This window comes from Microcaecilia unicolor, chromosome 6 (genome assembly GCF_901765095.1).
Source record: "Microcaecilia unicolor chromosome 6, aMicUni1.1, whole genome shotgun sequence".
Taxonomy (NCBI): domain Eukaryota; kingdom Metazoa; phylum Chordata; class Amphibia; order Gymnophiona; family Siphonopidae; genus Microcaecilia; species Microcaecilia unicolor.
In genome coordinates this window covers 183,408,297-183,424,877 of record NC_044036.1, presented here as the reverse complement: position 1 = coordinate 183,424,877, position 16,581 = coordinate 183,408,297, and the positions used below count along the sequence as shown (strand labels likewise).

General features: G+C 44.1%; 1 protein-coding gene across 1 annotated transcript in view; it reads left to right on the top strand.

The window, feature by feature from the left end:
• The window catches only part of UBA7 (ubiquitin like modifier activating enzyme 7), a 411,248-nt gene that overhangs the window by 367,496 nt on the left and 27,171 nt on the right, over positions 1-16,581 (top strand). The window contains 2 exon segments of the mRNA XM_030206492.1: positions 871-972; positions 9,701-9,801. Of these exon segments, the coding sequence (XP_030062352.1) occupies positions 871-972; positions 9,701-9,801 (203 nt within the window).

Below are 16,581 nucleotides of genomic sequence, written 5' to 3'. Positions count from 1 at the left end.
GTCCATGCGGCAGGGAGCACTTACCGCCACCCATTGAGGTGTGGCGGTAAGGGCTTCTGCAGTAACCCAGCAGTAATCGCCATTTCCGTGGTTTTTATTTTTTCTCTGGAAATGGCGCGCACTTGACCCAGAACTAATGCCAGGGGTAATCCCAGAATAGTTTCTGGTAAGCCTGCGTTGGGCTTACTACTGTTTCGTGAAAGGGCCCCTCATTGTTCCAATTTCTAGATCATTTATAAACATAAATAAAATGTACTGGTCCCAGTACAAATCCTTGCGGTACTCCGCTATTCGCCTTCCTCCACTGAGAGAATTTTCCATTTAACCTTGTTCTCTGTTTTCTATCTTTTAACCAGTTCCCAATCCACAGCAGAACATTGCCTCCTATCACATGTATTTTTAATTTTCTCAGGCGTCTTTAGTGGTCTGGGAAGGTATAATTTGCTGCATTTTTCAGAGCCATGCTTTAAGCAGACTGACATTATAGATTGCATACCTGGATATTTTTCACCATGCAAATAATTATGGGGCATTCCCGGAGACTCTGAATTTTGAAAATTATGTTGGTTATTTGTTTCTTAATATAGCGCCCTTCATATGGGTACAGCAAATACAAATTCTTAAATTAGAAAGCAAAAGCAAGACAGGAATTCCATAATTTAAGTACGACAGAGTTGTACAGTCGTTCAATACTCATAAATAGGCACAGTTAAGGACCAGTCTTTTCATAACAGTTCACATACATAAAATTATCCAGTGCAAACTAGGAGAACAGTGGTCATCCTTGAGGGTCAGACTTCTGTCTCTTCCAACGCTCTTTCTAATAGCAGTTCCAAAACTTGATCAGTCTGTTCTCTTTTCCTCTAACAGGTTCAGGAGAAGGAATGGACTGCTTGGGATCGATTTGAGGTTCAAGGCATCAAGAAAAATGGAGAGGAGATGATGCTGGAGGACTTGTTTAACTCACTGAAGGTGACAATTTTAATCTTTACTATGAGCATGCTCAAGCCTGATCAGGAGTGGCTGCTTGGTCCTAACAAGTAATTGGACTCCCTCAGAAGGACTTTAGTCTGCTTTTTCAAGATTATAATTTTTAATTGTATTGGCCTTCTTTTCATACTTAAGGGCAAAGGGACTGGAAGTTTTCCAGAATGAGATGGGGACCAAGGCCAGAGGTCCTTCAAAGATCATGCCCCTTGTCATCACCATGTCACTGACCCTACCCTCAGGCCTTCGGGTTCCCACTGTCCTTCCCAACCTCCTTGGACCTCCTAGCTAAAGGTGCATAAGAAAAATACTGTAATCTGTTCTGAGCCTGAAGGCTGTGGTGGAAGCAGCAAGTAGGGATCATTGGGACTGATTTGGTTCATGCTCTTTGGGAACTGCCTCCACGTGGAAGCCTGGAGGGGCTAAGCCCTGTCAGCTTGCACTTACTCAGGTCCCACACTCACTACTTGTTGTTCCCACCCCTGATGCCAACAGCTTCCGTGCTCTGTGAAAAGCCAGCATGTCCACAACGTGGGTCAGGTGTAAAGGGGGTGGCACTCTATGGTAGGGATAGGTCAAAGTGAGTGAGCGACATTCTGTAGGGGCAAGGAGAAAGGGAATGGTGGTCTAGAAGTGCCTTAGACTTGTCAATATATATATATTTTCAGAAACGTTCTGCCACTGCAGACTCTAAATCCTGCCCTGAATTTTGTAAACTTCCCCCTCAAACCCCAGCCTTTCTTTCCCCAGAACTCAGGGGCTCCATTCCAGCAACATGTCATCTGAGAGCAGTGAGTGCAAGTCCTAAGGCAGGCCGTGCTCACAGTTACCCTCACCCCCATTCCACACACAGAGAAGCCAGGAGAGGACTGGAACCCTGCAGTCACTATGGGGACAGTTCTATATATGTGCACCCCCATTTAGGCACTCGAGGCCATGCATGAGGGGGAGACTATTCTATAATGAAATCTAGGTGCTTAGGTTTGTTATAGGAGCCAATCCAAGGAGAAAAGGGGGTCTACGCAACTTCCACAAGAAGATCAAAGTCAAAGCGACAAGGGGTGGAAGAGAAAATAGTTCCAAAAGACTCAGGCAGACTATGATGAGAGAGAAGCCCATAACACTTAGTAGGAGCAGACTTTAAGTTCGGAGTTCGTTGTTATACTCCATTTTTACTTAATCCACAAGTTGTGACATTGACTGGTTTTACCTTTAGTGACCCCTGAGGAAGGCTTAGTGCCGAAACATGGCCCATGTAAGGTCATCTGGGTTACCTCCTAATATCTGAGTGGATTACTGTTTATGTATTTTGGCAATAAACTGTTCTCAGACTTTTTAAGACTTTATAGTCTGCCTGAGTCTTTTCCTTCCATGCCTTGTTGCTGTGACTAGGTTCGTTGTAGAACACTAGTTTAACCCAGTATTTCTATCATCTGTGCATCTGTAGCCATAGAGCAGGCATCTAAATGCGGCCGGGATGTAAATAACTTACAGTATGTGCGTTAGTGAGAGCCCCACCCATGCCCCGTCCATGCTGTGCCCCTGTGTAACCCCCTTACATATACACACTATGTACGTTAAGCAGGTGTTTGCAGAATAATGCTTAAGCAGAACATTGGCATTTATGCATTGTTTGTGCACATATAACACACATATGTCATTCTAAACATTTACATGTGTAAGACATGTGTAAGTCTGAGTGCCTGGTTTACAGAGCTGTCCTTTACATTTGGAGACCAAATTAATCCCTGCATTGAATGGAGTCGGGGGAAGAGTAACTATAACAAAATCGCTGAGATCTAAGAGAGGCAGTGGGAGGAAAGGTTTGGGGCGGGAAGGCATTGGCTACATTTTGGGAATGTGATTAAGCTTAATCTAGTCAGTGTTTGTGTCCACCACAGACAGGATAAAGTTATACATGTAAGTATGGTCAGGGGGAAAAGCTATTCTAGAGATATCCAGATTAAACTGTTAAAAACAATCCGGTCAATATTCAGGAACGAGAATGTGTGCCTGGAAAACTGGGTGAAAATAGCCAGATATATCTATAACCATATTTCAAAGTCAGGAATTATTCACATGTTTCTTTTCAATGTTCATGGATAGCTGTCTGTATACACAGTCCCATAAATGTCCCATAACTGTGATATCCAATATTGGCATCAGCACCTTAAGCTCAGTCAGAATTGAAAATGATGCACAAAATGGAGATGTGTTGCCCAGTTGGCATTGAATATTGACTGGGATATCAACCGCCTTATAATTGAAAGTGAAAGACGCCCATATTTCGACCCAAATCGGGAGATGGGCGCCCAAATCGGTATAATCGAAACCCGATTTTTGGCGTCCTCAACTGCAGTCTGTCACAGAGACGAACAAAGATCACGGGGGCGTGTCGGAGGTGTGGTGAAGGCGGGACTGGGGCGTGGTTATTGGCCGAGGAGAGATGGGCGTCTTTAGCTGATAATCGAAACAAGAAGGGCATTTTTGACGAGAATTTGGTCCACTTTATTTGGACCCTTTTTTTTCAGGTCCAAGTCCCAAAAAAGTGCCCCAACTGACCAGATGACCACCGGAGAGATTCGGGGATCACCTCCCCTGACTCCCCCAGTGGTCCCTAACCCCCTCCCACCAAAAAACCCCCACTTTACCAACTTTTTTCCCAGCCTGTATGCCAGCCTCAAATGCCGTACCCACCTCCATGACAGCAGAATGTGTTCTATCCTCTGACAGCCTTTCCCTGGTTCTGATGTACTCTCGGGTTAGTGTGACACCTTTTATGTTAAGGGCACTGCAGAGTCACATCAGCAATGCATTGTGGGGGGTGTAGGGTATTGGGCTCCGTGATTCCACTAGCTTGTGTTACATGCTCACGATGTTGGTAGTTGGTAGGCTCTACTCCCATGGTGCTTTTCCCTCTGCTTACTGGGTCAGAGTGTGCCCTGTTTTGTTTCCGATAGTCCATGAGGTAGTGGCCATTTGTGTAAGACAGTTTTAGATCCCTTTCATGTGTTAGCCACGTTACAGCACTTAGTTCTTACCTTGAATGTTGCTGAAAGAGGGTATTGTGCACCATTCTGCCAGATCGGACCTACTGCGAATCTCAATACCAGCGAGACTCGTTGCCAGTGGGGCACAACCTCTGATCTGCAGTTAACTGTGAGTAAACATGCTTATTCAAATAAAGGACGTTTTCAGCGAGATTAGTCTTCAGGTGTGAACTGCTGTGCTAAGGTTATACAGCAGCAACAAGTCCTGTCCCTGGAGCACTTTTAGTGGGTACTGCAGTGCACTTCAGGCAGTCAGACCCAGGCCCATCCCCCCCCCTCCTGTACCACTTGTGGTGGTAAATGGGAGGCCTCTAAAACCCACAGTACCCACATGTAGTTGCCCCCTTCACCCCTAAGAGCTATGGTACTGTTGTACATTTGTTCCTCCCACGACCAAATGGCTTGGATTAGGACGTTTCTGAGCTGGGCGTTTTTAGTTTCCATTATCGCTAAAAAAAAACAAAAAACGTCCATCTCAGAAAGGACCAAATCCATGGCATTTGGTCTGTCCAAACCGTATTTTCAAAACGAAAGATGGACGCCCATCTTTTTCGAAAATACGGTCTGTCCCACCTCTTCACGTACCTGTTTTCGGACATAGATGCCCATGGAGATGGGCGTTCGCGTTCGATTATGCCCCTCCAATTGTACCATCCTACTACGTGTCACGAAATCTATGAGTAATGCCCATGACTGACAAGCCCCAACCATGGACCACGTGAAAGTGGGTAAGGGTTCCAACACCCACATACCTGGGTACAGAGGGTGCTGTAACTGGGAATGTAGTGCCATATTCATAGATAAAAATGGCCTGGTACCAGGGTATATGATGCTACATATCTGGGTACTTGCTGCCCGTGGAACTCACTTGCCCCCTTACTAAAGCCCTCTGTGGCTGGGAGACAAAGAGTAAAGATGGCAACGATGAAAAGGCTGCTCTACTTCAGGAAGGAGGCCATGAAGCTGTGCAGGCTCACACTGCAGCATGAGGCACAGAACCAGTCTGTGCACCTCACAAAGACCCTGGAGATGCTTTCAGAGCAGGCTGCAAGGGTAAGACTGACTTCTCAGCCTTTCACACTGGTGTCTTTGTAGGTGGTGAGTGAATGCGTTCTGTAGGTGAGGTAATGCACGTTGGATGTGATGTCTGCAATCTAGACACCATCTGCTGTCCCACCACGATGGCTGCTAATATTGTGTAACTGGCCATGCACCTTTGTCTATGACTGTACATAGGTTGATTTGCCGAGTGCCTACTTACCATGCGTCCACATACTTGTGCACAGATATGGAGGACCCTAATCAAGGAAAACCAGTCTGCATGCTGTACTGCTTATCTATAATGGTCATGAAATGGACAGGATGAATGCTGTGTGTAATTGCTGCAACATTGATGTAGTGTGATGGGAAACATGGAAGGGAGGTAGTGAGGACAAGGGCATTGAAGGGTGATGTGTATGAGATCTCTGAGCATTAGGTATATTAAATGGTGCCTTTGTCCTTAGAGATGGTACAACATGACCTGGAGGTGCTGGTTTGAGCGGGAAGGCATCTGACCAATCTGTCTCCAGCACATTTAGTCAGAAAATGTTCAGGCGGATTTTCTCAGCAGGAGCCTACTAGACTCAGGGGAATGGAGCATGGGACAGGAGGCCTTCACAAGGATTGTAACAGCCTGGGGCAAACCGGTGATTGATCTGATGGCTTTGGAGGTCAACACAAAGGCAGCCAGGTTTCTCAGTCACAGAAAGAGAGCAGAAATGCACAGGAGGCGATTGAATCCTTTCGATTGAAAGGAAACTCTGAAACGAGGAGGAATAGGATGAAGGTGAAAGGTGGTAGACTCAGAATTAACCTAAGGAAATATTTCTTCAAAGAAAGGGTGGTGAATTCGTGGAACGGTTTTCCGGTGGAAGTGGTGGAGATGAAAACAGTATCTGAATTGAAGAAAGCTTGGGACAAGTACATAGGATCTCTAAGGGATTGATAGGGAGAGAAGATGGCATGGATGGGCAGACTGGACAGGCCACATGGTTTTTATCTGCCTACATTTTTCTATGTTTCTGTGTTTGGATTGATGTTCTATTTTAATCATGCATGCATTAAATGTTTTCACCTTGGCCGTTGCTGGGCCGCGTGATTCAGAGGATAGAAGCTCACGATTATCTAGCAGTGATAGTGGCTCCGAATTGACCCCAGAGACTTGATACAGCTGGTGTTGGACAGACCTCCTGGCCCTGCACCAACAACTTTTCTGACAGTGGCAGAACCAGTGTTGATATCAGATGAAATTCAGTTTTGTCTTACAGTGAGAAGGGAGCATTTGAGGAAGAGAGGTTATTCAGGCAAGGTGATTTCCAGTCTGCTGAAGGGAAAGAAATATCTTCCTCCCTGGTGTAAATTCGAGTGTGTCAGATTTTGAAAGCCTGGTGTCTCAAGAGGCACCTTTCAGCCTTGGGGGCATCTGTGGTGGAGAATTTGGATTTCTTGCAGGATGGTTTGGATAGAGTTTTGACCCTAGCCTCTCTCAAGGATCACTTAGTGGCACTGGCTTGCTATAAAGGTCCGGTTAAGGGCAAGACTTTGGTTTTTTATCTAGATGTGGTTTGTTTCCTGAGATGCGTTGTTAATTCATCCACCTAGGCATTCATTGGCTCCACCATGGAATTAGAATCTGGTGCTCTTGGCCTTGATGCAGTCTTCATTTGAGAAGAGCAGTACCCTGTAAAGTTGGCCTGTTATTCAGTCAGTGGCAGGCAGCGCTTTTGCTGTCCGCCACAGGCGTTAAACCTCGATATTCAATGCTGGGTCATTTCCAGTGACCAGTATTGAATATCCAGGGGGGTGTTTTACCGCTAAAAGGTTAACTGGTTATGCTGATATTCAGAGCTAACCAGTTAACGTTTTAGCGGTCAAAAATAGGATAGCTATTTATGTGGTCCTGTTTGATCACTAAACTTATCCTGTTAGGCACTGAATATTGGCGCCTAACCAGATACGTTGCACACTAATTGGCAATTTTCAGTGGAAATAACGGGTTGTCTCCTACTGAATATTCATGGTTAGGTGCTGATGTGCTATTTAACCAATCAGCGGCCATGTCTGACTGGTTAAATAGCTTTGAATATCAGGGGGAGTCTTTCTAGTGGCCGTTTGCTTGGCAAGAATAATTTTGGAGTTACAGGCGTTGTCATACCAGTGTCCCTTCCTTGTGTTCTTTAATGAGAAGATTCTTCTGTGGCCCATTCCTTCCTTTCACCCTCAGGTGGTATCCACTTTTCATGTGAATCAGGATCTCTCTTTCCCAGTACTGGGGGAAGCAAGAGAAGATGAAGAGCAGAGGAGGTTGCATCATCTAGACCAGGGGTTCTTAACGCAATACTCAGGACACACCTAGCCAGTCAGGTTTTCAGAATACCCATAATGAATATGCATGAAATAGATTTGCACAGAATGGACGCAGTGCATGCAAATGTATCTCATTCATATACAGATTTATGTTGATTATAGGTAGGTTCTATTGGGGTTTCAAGGGAGATATTAAGCACTTATTTTAGGAGCACTCGGTTTTTAAGCTGTTTGATGTTATGGTAATAAAAATAGTTTTTAATGTTATATGATGTATTTTTGATTAGTCATGTTATTGTATTATATTTCATATTCATTGTGGATATTGTAAAAACCTGTCTGGTTAGGTGTGTCCCCAAGATGGGATATAGATTTCCAGAGGATGTTGCATGAATATCTGAAAAGGATGGCCAAATTCCGCCAGATCTCATGTTTGTTCTATATGGGGTACAGAAGCATTGGGAAGCGAGCTTGAAAGCAATGATACCTTGCTGGCTCAAGAGCCTATATCCTCAGAGTCTGTCCACTACCAAAGGGTCTCAAAGCCCATTCTACAAGGGGTTTAAGCCATCTCTTGGGCAGAGAATAGTCTTATTCCCCCACAAGACATCTGCAAGGTGGCCGTCTGGTCATCCTTGCATTCTTTTACAGAGCACTATTAGTGATGTTCAGACTAGGCAAGATGTGGCCTTTAGAGTGAGAGTTTATCTGCAGGGCTAGTGGAGGCTCACCTGTAGCAAGCACTGCATTGGTACTTCCAGAGCGAGTGGATTGGTTTGGAGTGATGCTAGGGAAATAGAAATTAAATCTTAGCTGCTAATTTTATTTCCTTTAGTCCAGGGGTGCTCAATGTTGGTCCTCGAGGTGCGAAACCCAGTCAGGTTTTCAGGATTCCCACAGTGAATATGCATGAGATCTATTTGCAAACAGTGAAGGCAGTGCATGAAAAGAGATCTCATCCAAATTCCTTGTATGTATCAATTTACTTTTCATAAAATATTAAGTGAATGTGCTCAGAAAACCCATGTGACCAATAAGTGAAATAAATTCTCACATCAGGTTCACTGTTATCTATCCTCATTATTTGAGACCAGTTCATAATGAAGATCCACAAGTGTTTACAGATCACAGTTCACAATTATTAGGATACAGTCCACGAAAGATGTGTTCAAAGGGCACTTGTATCATAAAAACAGAAGAACATATCTCAAAAGTTTAGATCCAGGGACAATCCCCATAGTGGGTTTTCCTCAGCAATTAAATAGGTACAGTGCCTTGATCTTCCAACCCCTTTTCATTGGGGAAATCCTGGAAACCTGACTGGGTTGTAGACCTCAAGGACTGACATTGAGCAGCCATGCTTTAGTCCCTCCAGACTGGTCCAGAACCCACTGTATCTACAGAAAGGCGGTATATCAAGTGTAGAATAAACATAAACACCCTTGCTAGTCGTTAGGTTCTTCCAGTGCAGAGGATACCAGAGATGGTGTCCAGTGAGAAGTTCTGGGGCTTCCTGGTTTATAATTTCAGTAGGTTTATTCATGTCTGTCAGTTATGAGTGTTTCCTTCCTATTTTGGAGGGTTTGACAATTGTAAATAAAGTCAGAATATTTTGAGTGAAGTTAGTGGTCATTTCATCTTGCTTTGTTATGGAAATACTGGCTGGCTGAGGACTGCACAAGGCAGATATAGGATTCTCGGAAATCAGTGTTCTCAGTCTCTATCCACTGGTAGGAGTGCATAACCCAAGTAGTCTGAACTGATCTGGAGGGACTAAAGGAAAAAGAATTAGCAGGTAAAATATAATTTCTTCTTCTGCAATCCCTTCTCTTTAACTGCATCAATGGTGGCTTAGGTCCAGATATTCAAAGCTGGTAATAAAGTAACATAGAAAGTGTGCTGGAGATTCAGATTAGAAGAAAGTTACCGGAGAAAAAGCTATCCTAAATATAACTGGACATTTATCATCAGTTTACAGATGTGGTGCTAAATATCTCTGTCATCTGCTAAACTTGGAAACTGGAAAGCCCTGAAATGCCTCTGTGAGTATCTGGGCATCTGCCAGCAGTCACCATGAATTTCTGGATATTCAGCACCAACTGAATATTGCTTTTGGCTGGTTATGCTGCTGTTGCCCACAGAAATGCCGATTTTGTCCGTGTATGCACTGCCTAACCTTCTGAATATTGACCAGAATGACAGTGTTTGCTGCTTGATCCCTGTGCTGTCTGGTGTAGCTAAACCATTCTTTAGGAGAGTGATACATGTACTACCTCACATAAGCTCTTATTTTCTCCCTGGCTTTTGTTTTGCAGACAGAACATCAGATGGAAGTGATTATGTTATGTTATGGCACTGCCATGCTTTATGCACACTTCTTGTCAGAGAGCGACCGGCAGGAGGCTCTGGGCCAAAGGTACTTTATGAAGTTAAGGATTATATGATGTGGAGGGCAGAGCACTATCAGGCAGGAAAGGATATGGTTGCCAAATTTTGAAAGAGAAAGCACCCCTTCACCTGATGTTGCCCTTTCTCTACCTCCTATCCTGTTCCAACAAATAAACACAGCAATGCTAGTGCAGGCTTCATCTCTTGCAGGCCACATTGGGGGGGATCTAGACTAAAGAGGTTGAACTCTTTAGCATAAAGCCCGATCGAAAACAGGCTCATCGGTTTCTGCTGAAACTGAATCTGTAACCAAAATTGGCCGGGTAGTTTCGGCAGAAACCGAAGCCAAAAATGAAACTGCCCCCATCCAGCCAAAAAGAGCCCCCCTCCTGGACCCACCTCCTGGCATCAGCCGCCTCCCATGTCCCCCCCCCCCCCCCATGACATCCACCCTCCTGGGCCCACCTTGTTGATGGTGCACGTGGCTCCAGGTCAAATTGGCTTCTGCCGCAGTCAGCCATGCACAGGAACGAGCGGGGATGCTCCTGCACCCACTACCCACCAACAACAAGGTAGGCCAAGGAGGGGGCTGCCACCAGGTGCATAGGTTCGGAAGGGGGCTCTTCTTGGTCGGGGGGAGGCAGAGTCGAGAGGGAGTGAGGGCTGTGCACACAGTTTTGGTTCCGGCTGATCATGGTTTTCGGGTCAGTTACAGCACCAAAACCGAAATTCGATCAGCCTTTAGTTTAGTCCCTATTGAGCCACAACCCCCTCCTCAGTGTCTCAACACACATATAATCTTCCATACACATGATCTGTTCCCCAGATCTCCCTTATACATATGTTCCCTCAAATGCAATACTATCTCGATATAGCACATACATAAACACACACACACTCACTCTGCAGTGTGCATTGTGTGCACAGACGTATCATTTATAGCCCCCCTCCTGACCCCCTCCCTAGCTTCTAAGGTTGCAGCTCACCTGAAGTCAACTGAACAAGCCAGTACCATAGTAGATGAAGGCAGATAAAGACCTGCATGGTTCATTCAGTCTGCCCAACAAGATAAAACTCAGAGTATATGATATGATAAATACTGAGCTGTCCGTGCCATTTTCAGGGCATTGACTGTAGACGTGTGCCCAGCACTGCCTTAATTTTCAACTACTGGAGTTGTTGTTGAAGCCCACTCCAGCTGAACCGGATCTTTCTAGCCATAATCGGGACACAGACCATAGACCTTTGTCCGCTAGTGTGTGCTAAGAAGGGAAAGAGACAGTGCCTCTTAACCGGTTAATATTCTTAACCAGGCTTGAAGAATATTGCAATTCCACTTTCTCTGTTGCAGTTCCTTTACTCTGGAACATGTTACCGAGTGACTTGCGCAGCATTTTAAATGTGGTCCTTTGTTTAGTTTATTGGTATTTTCTATGCCGCCTTTGCTAACTTAGCAGATCAAAGTGGTGAACACAGTAAAAATGCAAAAGAAAGAGGAACTAAAGTATTCATATAGGAAAGAGATAGGATTCACCATACATACAAAGGATATTGGAGATAGTAACAGGAAATGGGAAGGAAAAAAGGGAGGTGGAGGGTGAGGACAGAAGCATGAGAGGTCAGGTATTCCTAAGTGAAAGCTAAGAATCTCCTGCTTAGGTTTGGTTAAAGACCAGATTAAAAAGCCATGTTTTTAGAGCTATTTTGAATTTTGCCTGGGATGGTTAGTTACGAATCACCTTAGGGAGTGAGTTCCAATAGTAAGGTGCCGCAAAGAAAAAAGCAGAGGAGCGGGTGGATTCCATAATTGCCTTTTTGGGCCGGGGAGAGTTAACTGGTGGTCATCCAATGAACGCAGAGTACGAGCAGGGGAATAAGGAATAGTGAGCGCTGAAAGATAGCCAGGAACACCTAGCCGAAATGCTCTAAATGTAAGCAAGGGAAACTTAAGCTGAACCCTTTGTGTGACCGGTAACCAGTGATGCTTTTCTTGCAATGGTAGGGAGCTGTCATAATGACATGCGTGACAGAAAAGGCATATGGCTGTGTTTTGAAGTGACTGAAGTGTTTTTTAACTGAAAACCAGGACAACCTAGGTAAATGATGTTACAATAGTCGAGCCTTATGATGAGCAGGGACAATAAGTGGGATTGAAAGGAATCAAAATCAAAGTAGCGTTGAACAGAGCAAAGTTGACTTACGATAAAGAATCCAGTTTTGCAAACTGAGGAGATATGCTGATCGAAAGAGAGATGGGAGTCTAGAATAACTCCCAGATAGTGGAATGAATTTACAGGATGAATATCTGTTCCCATAAGGTGGAGGAGTGCAGTGGGAATGGAAGGTCCCCCGGTAAGCCAACAGGCTACAGTCTTTTGTGGGTTGAGGATCAGACAGCTAAGTAGCAATAGAAGTGAGATAGTGCTGAAGTATTGGTTTACGAGTATGGATTAGTAGGAAATAGGAGCAGAATATCTTCTGCATAGAAATAGCTTGAGGTGTCTAACGATTAGATGAGGGCAGCTAATGGGCTAAGAAAAAGGCTAAAGAGTAGTGGGGACAACATAGAGCCCTGAGGAACACCGCAGGGAAAGGTGTGATAGGAAGACACTGAGGAATTAGTAACCACCTTAACTGCACTCTGATAGAAAAGACTGGAACCAAGAAAGGACAATGCCCTGAAAGCTGAGGGAGGAAAGACGAGATAGTAGAAATGAGTGATCAACTAGGTCAAAAGCTGCTGAGAGATCAAGAGAAACAGCGAGGACAATATGCTTAGCTAGGTGTGTATGAATTTTGCTAAGGAGACCAGCAAGAACTGTTCTGCACTGAAATTTGCCCTAAATCCCGCTTGCCTAGGGTGTAGCCCAAGCAAGTTTTCGATAAATATTGAAACGTAAAGAAAACCTATCTTTTCTAAGGCTTTAGATAGAAAAGGTGAGTAAGAAACTACACTGTAGTTGGCCGGCTCTAATGAATCTAGAGAAGGTTTTTTTTAAAGATAGGGCGAACAAAAAGCTGTATTCCAGAATGAGGAGAACTGACCGGAGGAAAGGCTGGAGTTGATGATTGACAAAATGGCTGGGAGTAAATTTAGGTTAGGAAGCAGAAACCAATTAGGAGGAATTGGGTCTAGTTGGCAGTAAGTGATGCGCATAGCTTTGAGAAAGGTTCTCATAGCAACCGAAAGCCTAACTTTTTAGAAAGGCTTTTCAATAATCCTTGTTATGATAGCTGCCCAACCAGTGGTTAATTGACCTTTGTTGGACCTATATGTCTGGTTCATTTTATGTTTAGTGATATATTTTGATTTTAATGTGTATGTTATGATTGTATCCCAGTTAGAATGGTAGATAGTTTAAGCTATAAATATTTAATAAAATAAAAATAAATATAAAATAAGAATGATGTGAATATTAGCAGTAAATTGGAGAGAAAGAGATCATATACTCTGATTTAAGAGTGAAGTTCATTACTGTCATGTTATGTTTAAAACTAACCCATTTGGAGACAGTTCCCCTCCCCTCCCCCCCCCCCCCCCCCCCCCCAGAGCAACAACAACAGCACTGATCACCTGCATCTTCACACGCAGCCATCTGTCATTGCAAAATATTGCAAAGCTGTGTCATTCATTCCTTAAGAGCCTGAAACTAATGGATCTCTTCCTGAGTCTGAGGTGCACTGCTTGGCCCTGAGAAGTGGTGGGGGGAGAAGGGGGTCCTGCTCATAGGCAGCCTCCCTTCACACATCATTAAGTTATTCAAGTTAATGAGCAGTGCAAGAGCAAAATAACGTGATTGAGTTACATCCTGGAATAAAGCAGCTTCCAAAGTGATTTCCAGTCCTTATGTCACTTTTAACACCTGTTGAAAGACTTGTGACCAAACTCAAATGGTACCCTGGAAACTGTGGCCAAATCTGGGAGTCCTGCTTTTCTCTTCCACTTCTCCCCCCCCCCCCCCCCCCCTCTCTTCACACAGGCTGTGAATAAAGATCTTTTAAACTAGTCTGTTTTGCACTTTGATGTTAATCTTTCTCCGAAGCTAATAATTTAGTCCTCCCTTCTGGAGACCTAGGATTCTCAGTGCTTATTATGTGGCTGAGGAAAGAGGCTTCTTGAGGCCAGGGATGAGATGCCCCCCTCCACCATGCCCCCTCCCCCCAAGGCACATCAGGAATGGCGGGAGCTCCACCTCATAACTACAACCCCCCCTCCCTCGGTGCTTCCCCCAAGGCACCAGCAGTGGGGGTGGGGAGTTGTAGTTCTGCGTTCACCGTACAGGCTTTGCACTTTTGCAGTTAAGCTGTGGTAAGTTCAAAAATGTATTGCACTTGCGCAAACCATCTCCTAAGAAAAAAGATAAAAAAGTTGTAATGCCAGAGCCCACATATGGCTCAGCATTGAACATCTGGACTCAGTTCTGCCCACGGCTCCCTAACATATTTCATATGCAAGGAGTGTTGATTTAAAAGAACAGGGAAGTAAACAAGGGACACTGAAATTTAAAGGCAAATAAGAATTCAGCCTGATATTTTTCTTGTGATATGAGCTGTTATATGCATATGTTTTCACTTCGAAGGAAAAAGTGATATTATATTTTAAGTGGATTGTTGAGTGAGTGTGATAGGGTATGAGAGTGTGTGTGTGAGAGAACTGAAGGGCAAGAAGAACCTGGTTTATTATTATTATAAGGTTTAAAAATTTGTTTTGGTACTAATAAAGATTCTATATCAGGAACATATGTAGTTATTTTTTTTATCGGAATTTACAATTAATATTCATGAGAGAGATTTGCATGCACTACCTCCACTGCATGTGAATCTCTGTCATGAATATTCATTGTGGATACCCTGAAAACCTGACTGGCTGGGGTGCCTCCAGGATCAGGTTTGGGAACCACTGGTCTACAGCCTGTGACATATTTTACAAATGCAGGGCTAAATGTATATTCATTTTTAGTGTCACTATCCATTTAAATACCAATACTTGCATCTAATTGCAAGGGGGGAATTCACAGTGGGGGGGGGGGGGGCTGGGTGCATCATAAGCAGGGCCAAATAATCGGTACAGATTTATATGGCTAAGTTGTCTGTATAAAGATATGCATGTATATTCAGTGGTGCACTCACGGCCAGCCTACAGGTATCTGACACCCTTTTGCCATGTGCCCCCCTCCAAAGGGCAACTCAGGGCTCTCCCCCATCTCCCTTTCCTGTCCTTACCCTTCCGTAGTTCAGCATCTTCCCTTCCCCACCCTACCTTCTTTCCTTAAGGTGTCCAGCATGTCTCCTTCCCTACCTCCATTCTCCTAGGTATCTAGTATATCTCTGCTTCCCTACCTTCCTGTCCTCTGAGGTGTCTGGCATCTCCCCTCACCTAACCCCCCCCCCCCCCCCCCAAACTGTTGTTTGGCAACTTCTCTTCCCTATACCTTCCAGGGCGGGAACTAGCAAGTCTTGAGCATGCACAGATGCACAAGGTCCTATGCCAGTTATGACGGGTCTTCTTTACGCAAGCTGATGCTGCCTTGGTGTCACCCCAAACTGTGCCACCCTAGGCAGATGCCTGGTCCACCTAATGATCAGGCTTTCCCTGATGGCACATATACCTTAACTGCGATGAACATATGTATAACTTTATATGGATCAAGTCATATAAAGTTATATGTAACTTGCTTCAATGTTTTTTCAAAAGGCAAAATATCAAGTTATTAAGATCAAATCAAATCAGACCAAGCAGATAAAAACCTCAAACCATAAATGTCAAAGTCTAGCTGTAAAATGATGTGAAAGAAACGCTCATAAATTTACACTCATACTTTGGAAGGTATGAGCAGACATATTTATAAATATATATACAAGTGTTTCTGTCACATCATTGTACAGGTAGAGTTTGACACTGCATTGTGGGATATTTTGTGGTTTCCCTGGTCTCTGAGTAATAGCCCCAATTTTGCTTTGGCTTACCAGCAGATAAAAATCAACATAGCCCATCCAGTCTGCCCAATAAGGTTCTTAGGGTCGCTCCATGCAGGTTACCACCTTTTTTGTTCTGGGTTAAAACCTGCCACTCTATGTTCTGTTTAGGGTTGTAACTGGTGCTCCATGTAGGTGACCCCATTCTCTGCCTTTTTATAGTGTAAAAGTCATTTCAGATCTTCTGTATTGATTCCATGCCTTTGTCCTCACCACCTTGTTCGGAATGGTGTTCCAGGCTTCCACTACCCTTTCTGTGAAGAAATATTCCCTGATGTTGCTTTAAAGATTTCCTCCTTTCTGCTTCATTTCATGTCTTCTGCTTCTATAGATTCTCCATATTTGGAAAGGGTGTGTTTGTTTCTTAATACCTTTCAAGTCTTTAGACATTATATCTGCCCCGTCTCTCCTTTCCTCGAGGATGTACATATTCAAGTCTTCAGGTTTCTTCTCATACATCATCTGACACTATTCTAAAAACTGAAAATCAATATCTTGTACCTTGGTCTGATCATTTTATTTTTCTTTTTGGATTGGTCCTAGTCTCTCCCTGCCAATTTTCTCTGAACTGCTTCAAGTCTTTTTATATCCTTTGTGAGGTAAGGCTTCCAAAAATAAACACAGTACTCCAAGTGAGGCCTTTCCAATGATTTATATAAGGAAATTATCACCTCCTCCCTTTCTGCTCCTTATGCCCCTCTCTATGCTGCCTAGTAGCCTTCTGGCCTTGGCCACCGCCTTGTTACACCACCTTGAGATCCTCAGACACTACCACCCTGAGGTCTCTTTCCAGGGCCATGCACGTCTGCCTCTTACCCCCTATTGTGTATTG